This window comes from Tasmannia lanceolata, unplaced genomic scaffold (assembly GCF_043159265.1).
Source record: "Tasmannia lanceolata isolate RefF3 unplaced genomic scaffold, GAP_Taslan_0.1 ptg000008l, whole genome shotgun sequence".
In the NCBI taxonomy this organism is placed as follows: Eukaryota; Viridiplantae; Streptophyta; class Magnoliopsida; order Canellales; family Winteraceae; genus Tasmannia; species Tasmannia lanceolata.
Window position 1 is genome coordinate 60,835,897 of NW_027518685.1, and position 10,318 is coordinate 60,846,214.

Here is a 10,318-nt window from a genome sequence, read left to right on the forward strand (position 1 = left end):
TAGCTACCAAGTTTTGTTCATATTAGTTGAGTGCTGTGCACGCCCCAAATTAGCAAAAAAATAAATAGCAGGATTAACAATTCTTAAATCAAAGCTTCACAACTCAAACCCCCGCCAATTTATCCAAGAATGCCTGAAAACAGAACAAGTTACACCCAGTCATATTTTTGAGTCATTTTGCACGGCACAACTCTTCAGAAATCAGGCTACTTCAAGGAATTCTCTCTTCGGATCTCTACATCACAAACTTCAACAAACGAGGGAGGACCTCAGAGATGGGGCACTTGGAAGATGTGTGCACGATGCCCACCGGATAACCGACTCTGTCACCATGAGATCCAGCTGCTCAAGCTCCCCAAGGCCAATCGTTCGGTTCCTCTTGCTGTGCATACCCAATGCTCTTGAAATAGTTGAACCTCCCCTTCGAAATTCCGCGGTCTTGTGCTCAGTTCTCTTAATCTCGCAACCAAAACTGGCAGAAGAATCTGGCGATGCAAAGAGCTTTCCAAAAATGGCTTCTGCAACACCAACCAAAAAGTAGTTTTGAGATTTGAAGTTTCTAAAAGAAGGAATAGGAAGAACAGAATGTATTAAATATCAGAAGGGTATTTGATAAACAGTTTTACCTCTCTGAATTGCATTAATATTTGATCTGTTAGCTGCTAAAGCCAATGGGTCCTCTTGCTTGACTTGAGAACCTGGGCTTAAAAATGCAAAGCTGGGCATGGAGGGAACTGGAGAAGAGAAGCGCAGGTCATTTGATTCGCAAGAACTACGGAAGGAGAAGCCTCCAGATGCTGAGCAAGGCGTGGCATCAAGTAGGAAGGAAGAAAAGGATGATTTGCATGTGAAAGTTGGTGACTGTTCTTGTTGGACATTGCCAATAACAGGTGACCCAGTACCAAAACTCAAGTCGCGATTTCCAGAGATTAATGAGGTAGAGAAAGAGCCACCAGCCAAGTCAAATTGCCCACAATTTAGGTTACCTTGCCCAAATCCTTCCTCAACCTGCTGAAAAGAATTCTCTATCCATTCATGATCTGCATAAGTAAAAGAATCCAATATTCTTAGAAATGGCTACAAGCTACATACTCCAAACCAAATGGAGCAATTGTCATGTGGAAAAATAAGATGACAAATTATTATTATTTTGCTTTCACACCAGAAGTCTTTTTCCAATATTTATGTTTAATTAGATCAGAAAGAAAAGGCCAACCAGAATCTATGACGGATGAAAAAATGGACCGTATAAAGATGGGAGAATCACTTTTGTTGGAAGGAAATGGAATCTCCGAAGGACGGACAAGAGCGATAGCGGCTCTTTCCAAAGAATCAATGCTATGTAGAAAGATCCAATGATGAAACTGGGGTACCAACAAGATTCTAATCACAATATTTACATGTTGCTTTGATTCCAAGATCAGAAAGAGACTCACATATCATAAAACTAAAACTGAAACTGAAACTTTAATGCTCTGTTTGGTTGCTGGGTTTTTTTTGTTCCTAGGAGTTTTGTGGGAGAGTAAGTTAAATTTTGGTCCCATCCCATGTTTGGTTGCCTTTTAGCACTAGGTTTATTTTAATCCCACTCTTGTAATGATTACTTGTGGGGTGACTCTTTTAATCCCACTTTTGTAATGATTGCCTTTTCATCCCATCCCAAGATAACCCCAGGAACAAAAATAAACTCAGGAACCAAAAATAAGCTTGAGAAGAATTTTTTTCTACCCAACAGTTCAAGCAACCAAACAAAGGTTTTTTTTTTCCCACCATATCTCCCAGGGTATTTTTTTTCCCACATAACCAAACATGGGATTTTTATTTTACCAGGATACTTCTAGGACTTTTTTTTTCCCACCTATCTCCCAGGGTATTTTTTTCTCCCACATAACTCCCAGGAACAAAAAAAACCCGGCAACCATACAGAGCATAATGCTCTGTTATGCTCTGTTTGGTTGCCGGGTTTTTTTTGTTCCTGGGAGTTTTGTGGGAGAGTAAGTTAAATTTTGGTCCCATCCCATGTTTGGTTGCCTTTTAGCACTAGGTTTATTTTAATCCCACTCTTGCAATGATTACTTGTTGGGTGAATTTTTTAATCCCACTTTTGTAATGATTGCCTTTTCATCCCATCCCAAGATAACCCCAGGAACAAAAATAAACTCAGGAACCCAAAAATAAGTTTGAGAAGAATTTTTTTCTACCCAACCTATCAAGCAACCAAACAAAGGTTTTTTTTTTCCCACCATATCTCCCAGGGTATTTTTTTCTCCCACATAACCAAACATGGGATTTTTATTTTACCAGGATACTTCCAGGACTTTTTTTCCCCACCTATCTCCCAGGGTATTTTTTTCTCCCACATAACTCCCGGGACCAAAAAAAACCTGGCAACCATACAGAGCATAAAGAACTTGGTAGATAGATAGCAAGATAGACATAAACTTTATTCAGTATCTTATTAAAGAAGACAGAGATAATCCATGAGAGAATTTTAATTTGAGAAATAGTAAATAAATTCAGCTTACCAAGAACCTGTGCGGCCGTGAGCCTTTTAGCTGGATCGGTACAGAGCATTCCAGCAATTAAGTCCTTGGCAGATGCAGATACACGATCCCATTGATTGGGGGGAAAACGGAGATCAGCAACCCTAACCGCATCAAAGATTCGCGACTTAGTCTTCCCCCAAAAGGGCGGCATCCCACTGAGGAGAATGTAAAGGATGACGCCAGAACTCCACACGTCCGCCGCCTGGTTGTAGCCCCCAGCTAGTACTTCAGGAGCTATATAAAACGGACTCCCAACAGTCCCATGCAAGCTCTGCCCTGTTGAGAAGAAAACCAAATGTTTACCGTGCAGTACAATAATAATTATGTTTAAATTTCGGCCAAAACAGAACTATTTCGGCTGAAATTTTGGATTTCCACCAAGGCCAAAATGAAATTCACATGGAATCATTTTTTTACAGGATTTCACCGAAATTCACAGAAATTGCGCCAAATTTCTGAAATTTCATTTTTTTTTAATTGGTAATTCCGAAATTTTGTAACAGAAATCTTGTAGAAAGGAAATTTCGGAATTTCCTTTTTACAAGATTTCCACTGAAATTTTAGAGAAACCGAAAATTTTCTACAAAATTTACAAGATTTTGACTGAAATTTCCATCGAAACCGAAAGATATCGATTTCCATTGTGGCCGAAACCGAAAGATATCGACCTTATGCCAATCCCACATAGATAAAGGACCCAAGAGATTACCTGGTTTGATATAAGTAGCAAGACCAAAATCCGCCAATTTAATGGGCGATGACAATGACTTTGTGGCCAAAAGAATGTTTTCCGGCTTCAAATCTCTATGTACAATCCCCTTGTCATGGCAATACATCACCACTTCCATGAGATGCTTAAATAGAATCCGGGCCTCCGACTCGGGAAATCTCCCATGCTTCTCTAATCGGTGGAAAAGCTCCCCGCCAGCACAAAGCTCCATCACCAAATGCACATAATTCTCCTCTTCATATACTGCCTTGAGATCCACGACATTTGGGTGTCCAGATAATCTAGTCATTATTTCAATTTCTAGCTTGACACTACAAAGATCATCTGGTGTGACCAAACGCTCCTTCGCAATGGATTTGCAGGCCAATATCTCTCCGGTCAACTTATCCGAACATACCCTAATGACGCCAAATTGCCCCCAGCCCAATTGCTCTCCCAAAACATATCGATCTTCCAACTTTGACGTCTGTTTGAAGTTCAGAATGGCATCAGTTAGATTTGCTACTTTGTAACAGTTACACGACACGATCGATGGAGTGCTGTTGCTCTTGGCAACAGCCATAACAATAACGAAATCTCTACAAGTAAAGAACCCAAATTATTCGACCAATTCTATGATATCCAACCAAATTCAGTCTCTGTTTTTTCTGAAATCAAATTGCAATCTTCCTCTTCTTAATACCCGATCATCACAGTCAAACATAGAGCAACAACCATAACAAGAACTTCAACATCTGTTTAAAATGAACCCAAAAGAATTTCAATTTTTTTACTCAACTTTGCAAGGCAAATCCAATGAACCCAAAAGATTTTTATTTTATTTTTAACACACTTCACAAAGCATATCTCAGCTCATCTCTTGATTTCTCCCCTTCACGGAAAATTTCAAAACAATAATGTCAGTCAACCCCAGACTGATTCTTCCAATTCAAATTTTCTACGTCATAGCCAATTGGAACTTCTCACAATTCAAACCCTAGCAGTTGAAATTTGACAACGATGTTCATCTCTCACCAGAGATCCAAAACCTAACTTTAGAATATAAAAAAAGGAAAAAAAAATCAATAACAATATAAGAAACTCATCACAGCTTTCTTCTCACGCATTTGAACCTCTAATGAAAATTCAAAAAAAAAAAAACAAAAAACAAAAAACTCAATTTTCAAATACTCAGAAAAAAACAAATCCAAAGCTACAGTACTAATTATTCAAGATCGAGATATAAAGAAACAAAAAGAGAAACGAAAACCTAGATCAAAATTCATAAGCTTTCTTCTCACAAATCTGAAGCAGTAATGAAAATTCAAAACTCAAAACACAAATTTCAAATACTAGAAAAAGCAAATCCAAATCTCCTCTTACTAGAACTCATACAAACATCACAACAGAGAAAAGGAAAAACAAAAAAAAAACCTAATCATTCAAAATCAATTTAAAACGACACGAAAAAGACAAAAGAAAAACCTAGATCATAAAGCTTTCTTCTTACGAATCTGAAGCATTAATAAAAATTCAAAACGGCAATTTTCAAATACTCAAAAAAGCAAATCCAAATCCAAATCCACTCTACTAGAACTCATACAAACAACACAACAGAGAAAAAAAAAAAAACCCTAATCATTCACGATCGACTTAACCTAGATCAGACTATCTCATTAACCAAACAAGTAATAAAAAATCAAAACAAAACTATCCTTATTCCATAATGTAGGTCCGTTAAGAAAATTTTTTCCATAGAGATCGGAAATAAAAATCCATAAATTAAGATAAGAAGAAGAAGAGCGTACCAGAGGAAAAATCCGTGAAGAATACTAGTACTTTTTTTTTTAATGCTTTCTTTCAAGAGTTTTTTTAGTTTTTATTGAATTGCCTTTTTTGCTAACGAACACGGACTTGAAAAGAGGATTAAATTGGGGTTAAATAAAAATCGAAGAAAGAAACTTCGGGGGCAAGGGAACACGAGAAAGAAGAAAAGGGGGATGATAAATTCGCACCCTGTAAAGGCGTGTATGTGGCGGTTTTCGATGTTAACAGGGGTGTGAATTATCCCAAAGGAGGTGCGAATTTATTATTGTCCGAAAGGAAAATGGTCTCTTTTCGGTTCTTGACTCTGCGGCGCTGCTTTAAACTTGTGTTTTTAAAATTAAAGTCGTCTGATCGGACGGTGGGTGTAGTCTCGAAGTTCTAAGTCGTCGGATCGGACGGTGTATGTAGTTTGACGTATGGGGTGGTATGATCTTATGTTGGGCCCACCTAATGAACCGTTTGAACGGTCATAATCATTTAAGAGCACGTGGAATGGGCCCAGTCACATGGTGTCTAGCACTAATTCTAACTCGCCCATCTTTTCACATTGTACTTATGAAACCCCCCTCTCTATTGAAAGGAGTAATAATAACTCATAAATACATAAAAGGTCATTTATTTCGGTCCAAATTTTGGTTTTCCCGAAATTTTCCCCAAAAAATCTGTTTTTTTTATATATTAATTTAATATTTCACCGAAATTTCGGTAATTTCGGCCGATATTTAATATTGAATAAAATATTAATTTCAGGTTCTGTACCAGATTTCGACCGAAAATTTGAAATTTCAAGGTCCGAAACCGGTATCAAAACCAAAATTTTAAACCTTGGTACTTCCAACTGCCTAGTAAAAATAAACATAGGTGAATATATCACTTCCCTATTTACAAGGTGACTAATACCACTCTGTAGATTTTAAGAACAAAAACAAATAATACAGGGAGAGGCTTTTAATAGAGTAAGACCACAAATCCTCAAATTTTTATTTCTTAAATCATTCCTTGTACGGGCATGTTCGGCAACACTTCTCATTCTCGCCTAAAGAATCAGGTTGAAACGGAGTGATGAGAAATTTTAGAAACAGTTATTCATCGCTTCGAGTAATCCTATTTTTTAGTCGAAAAAGTAGCAGAAATTTTGGAAACGGACCTTAGCAGGTCACGCAGCCGAACATGATTTTTGAGATTTTTTTGCCTTTCGTCATTCTCCACCCCTACAAAAAGGGGGAAATCCCGTAAAATAATAGTTGCCGAACAAGCAATAACCAAAAACATCCTATATATAATTGTTGCTTATACGTCCAACAAGTCACACGATTTCAACTTCAACAATCCTACCTATGTACAACTTATTTAGATAATCGCTCCCTCCTATAGAATAGCTCCCAAATCTCACCCAAATAATAAGATAAAGAGACTTTCACTCGTCTAGCACTTACTAGGGCTGCAACTCGGGCCGGGTTTTGGAGAACCCAACCCTACCCGAGAAAACCCACGATTCCCAAACCCGGCCCTACCCATGATAAATCTCGGGTCGGGTCGGGTCGGATTTTTTCACGTTGACGCAATTTTTTAAGGAAAATTCTTGTTTGGCAAGGCAACTCAACTCATAAAAGCAGAAATTACACTCACATTACACTTGAATCAAACAATGCTGTAATCAAACAATGTTGTAATTACAATCAAACAATGCTGAATTAAACACTTGAATCAACTCAACTCATAGAAGCAGAAATTACACTCACATATAATAATAGTGGGTGCGTGGGTTTTCTCTTTTAACTTTTAACTAACAATAGAAAAAAATGTACATACTATAACTTATGTAAGTCGGGTCGGGTCGGGTCGGGCCCCTTCAAACCCGGCTCGAGTTGCAGCCCTAGCACTCACACAGTACTTCTAGAAGAATAAAGATAAAGATCAATTTTGCTTGGGCCCCACAACATAGGTTGAATTATGTTTGTGTATGTGTAGATACATTTTACAGATATGGTAGGGCTCACAAAGTAACCCCAAACGGCTAAACCCATGCCTAGGGTGGGGCCGACCATTTTATAACATGTTGTGATGGCTGGGTCCCATGATTTCCACCCAAGCCCTTGCATAGGGTGGGGCCCACTATTTTTCAACTCATGTTTTGATGGGCCCAATATCTCCACAAAATCCATGCACAAGGCGGGTCCCACCATTTGCACCTAAAATTTTGATGTGGTGGGGCCCACTATTTTGTGCACCTATTTACATGGGATGGGGCCACTATTTTAAACCCATTCACAGCATGGGCCAAGAATGCTAGTGTTCTTTAATTTTTTCCCGGTCACATTAAAAATCATTGTATCTAGGTCTTATTAGCGTTTTGCACAGATAAAATTTTGTACAAGTTCGAATTTTCAAATTTAGTATTCGCAGAAGAAGTTGAACACTTGTTTTGAAGACCCCAACAACGGCAACAACAACCAACTAATTAAGAGTCGTGTCTATGTCCCATATAAGACATTCCAAAGGACCTACATCATTTGTTCATCGGTTTGCCGACAAGCTTAGACATAAGAAAACCATGAACCCTTGAAGGGATCAAAGCTCGTTGAGGTGACAGCTATTTGCAATAGGGTTCTTTGCCAGCTTCATGATCATATGTTGGCAGCAACTTCTCTCTAGGGATCTCTTGACTTATTTTCTTGTCGTTGGCTCTTCTCCTTCTTGTTACTTCTTTCTTCCGGCTAGTGAAGCAACTCCAAATTGATAAACTCGAGGGCCTCTTCTTCACCAGCAGAGGCTGGCTGAGCTCTTCTCTCATGGCATGTGATTTTGGGCCATAGATCCAAACAAAGATCTAACAAATGGACGTTTCAGATTAGGGGTGCAACTCCAGCCGGGCGGTTCGGGGTTTCTAAAACCATACTTGAGAATTATCTCCGGTCGGGTCGGGTCTAATTTTTTAGAGGAAAACCCAAGAATTGTAAACCCGACCCTACCCAAGATAGTTTCTCGGGTTGGGTCGGGTTTTCATTTTTTAGCGTAGGATAGTGACTAATTTTAAAGAACGTATAAAAAAAAAACCTCAAAGCTTCACACCAAAAATCTCTAAATCTATGTCACTTGATCAAGTGTATAAATTTAATAAGGACACTATATTTTCACATATTCACATAACAGACATGATCATCTCAATGAAAACAATTATATCAATATAGTGGAAAATAATTTGCTATGTTATTCAAGAGATATTTAAGAAAGTCACAGTACACCCATATGAGTCGGGTCAGGTCTCGGTTTTTTTTTAAATTGACTCTTATATTCATACCATGGAATGTACATGGGGACTAGTAGTCACATCAGAAATAACATAGTATGAGGCCAGGTCAGGAGCATACTCTAGGACCAAAAAGTAAAAAGCGTAAGAGACTGTAAACAAACTTCCACCAACAACTAACGGACTTCCACCATCATCTAAACTTCCTCCTGCATCAACCCTCTCCAGTAACCTTCTGCAATACCTTTCAAAACTTCAAACAACAGAAACACCCTATAGCCCAAACATCATCCACAGAATTGAAGGAAACTAAGGAGTTAATATGCCTTGAAATGAAACAAGAATCTAAAGCATTTTTTTCACCCACTTTGATAACTAAGAAAACAACCATCATGGGGATGAATGGTTATCCGAGGGAGAAAATCTCCCCCAAGCAACAAAGGACAGTGTCCCTCAAGCACGCTCAGATAGACCAAAGTAACCTCCCATAATTCTTCACAGGAAAAAACTTTTAACATGGGCTTCCAGCCCTACTCAACATTGTCAGCCCTTGCAACATCCAGGGACTACCGTAGCCTAATACAAACTTCTAACATGGGCTTCCAGCCCTACTCAACATTGTCAGCCTTTGCAACATCCAGGGACTACCATAGCCTACTACAAACGACCAAATATTCTGAAAATTGGGTTTTTTTTTTCCTTTAAACCCGACCCTACCCAAGATTGAGTCATGTTTTCCAATTTAAACCCGACCCTACCCAAGACACATGATTTCTAAACCCGGCCCATGTTATTTTTGGGTCGGGTAAAACCCGACTCAAGTTGCAGCCCTAGTTCGGATCAATCAAATGTGACAGTATGCCCGAGTGAGGCTTGCAATGGGTTTGCATCATACTGAAGCATTACTCAAGTCTAACAAGTACACAAGTAGATTCCCACAACCAAGGTTTTAAATTTCGTCCGATTTCGGATTTCGGCCAGGATCGAAACCGAAATGCTCCAAAACCGAAATTGCCCAAATTTACCAAATTTCGGTCGAAATTTCGGATAAAAAATTAATTATTGAATTCATTATAGAATTTTACCCGAAATTACGAAAATTTCGGCCCAAAACACCGACATTTCGAGCCCTTCTATCGAATTTCGGCTGAAATTTCAGTTTTGATGAGGGCTGAAACTACCCCAAAACCGAAATTTAAAACCTTGCCCACAATTAACCACATGCTTTTGTGTCTTTGCCGTTGGAAAAAAACCAAGCTCTTCAAACTACGTCGGACTAGCCATGATATAGGGGCCCAAACGCTCCGAATAGCATCATTTGAATGAAGGTTTGATTACAGAAGAGCTAGATCAAAGAGGGCAAGCTCGAATTTTCCTTTCTTGCATTTCACATCTCTTTAATACTTGCACACTTCAAACAACTCAACTGAACTAATCCTTTGTCCCAAACTAGTTGGGGTCGGCTTGTGCACTTCAAACAATAATGATGAAAATAATATAACCGGAAAATACACTGGCCGATGGCCTGTAAACTGCTGAGAATTCCGCCTGCTGTAGGTTTTGTCATAGCCATTTCCATATTCTAAATTTACTTGTTCCGTCACCGCTGAAAAATAGTCCATCGGGACCGATCTGGATCGCCTGCACCTCCTCTTTTGAGAATATCTTTCCTCTTTCAGTGAAGCTAAAGAAGCGCAATAGAAGAAAAAATAAATCTTAACCCAGAGAAGAAAAGAGAAAAAAATCCATTACAATAGGCATCTAGTGAAACAAAAAACATACAAAGGCAGATCGTAGACGCGGACAGTGTTTTCGATGCATTTGCATAGCAGAACTGGTTTTGCTCGGGCATCATGCATGCCACAGAGTGGGAGAGTAGATCCTGTCATAAGAAAGCATACAAGCAATGATTTACTCTGTAAAATATATGGAGTGAATAAGTGACCACAAAAGTAAATAAGAAATTGTTTGGATAAGTCACCCATC

The 10,318-nt window shown here is 38.7% G+C and overlaps 1 protein-coding gene across 4 annotated transcripts; it reads right to left on the reverse strand.

The window, feature by feature from the left end:
• On the reverse strand, positions 1-5,236 carry PEPKR1 (phosphoenolpyruvate carboxylase-related kinase 1). 4 transcript variants are annotated; one of them, XM_077389578.1, is made up of 5 exons: positions 5,064-5,236; positions 3,256-4,010; positions 2,526-2,822; positions 627-1,040; positions 1-518 (listed from the first exon to the last, which is right to left on the reverse strand). In XM_077389578.1, exons 2-5 carry the CDS (start codon positions 3,836-3,838, stop codon positions 250-252), a joined length of 1,563 nt encoding a protein of 520 aa, XP_077245693.1. In that variant the 5' UTR covers positions 3,839-4,010; positions 5,064-5,236; the 3' UTR covers positions 1-249. The 4 variants fall into 4 exon arrangements, with proteins under 4 accessions (XP_077245693.1, XP_077245692.1, XP_077245691.1 ...); XM_077389577.1 differs by having other exon boundaries at positions 3,256-4,304; XM_077389576.1 differs by having other exon boundaries at positions 3,256-4,308.
• Positions 5,237-10,318: the final 5,082 nt, after the last annotated feature.

Excerpts from the sequence above, each read along its gene's own strand:
- PEPKR1 (XM_077389578.1), bottom strand. The coding sequence starts at position 3,838 with ATGGCTGTTGCCAAGAGCAACAGCACTCCATCGATCGTGTCGTGTAAC. Across the intron at positions 1,041-2,525 it reads CACGGCCGCACAGGTTCTTG|ATCATGAATGGATAGAGAAT; the intron begins GTAAGCTGAATT and ends TTACTTATGCAG. Across the intron at positions 519-626 it reads TATTAATGCAATTCAGAGAG|AAGCCATTTTTGGAAAGCTC; the intron begins GTAAAACTGTTT and ends TTGGTGTTGCAG.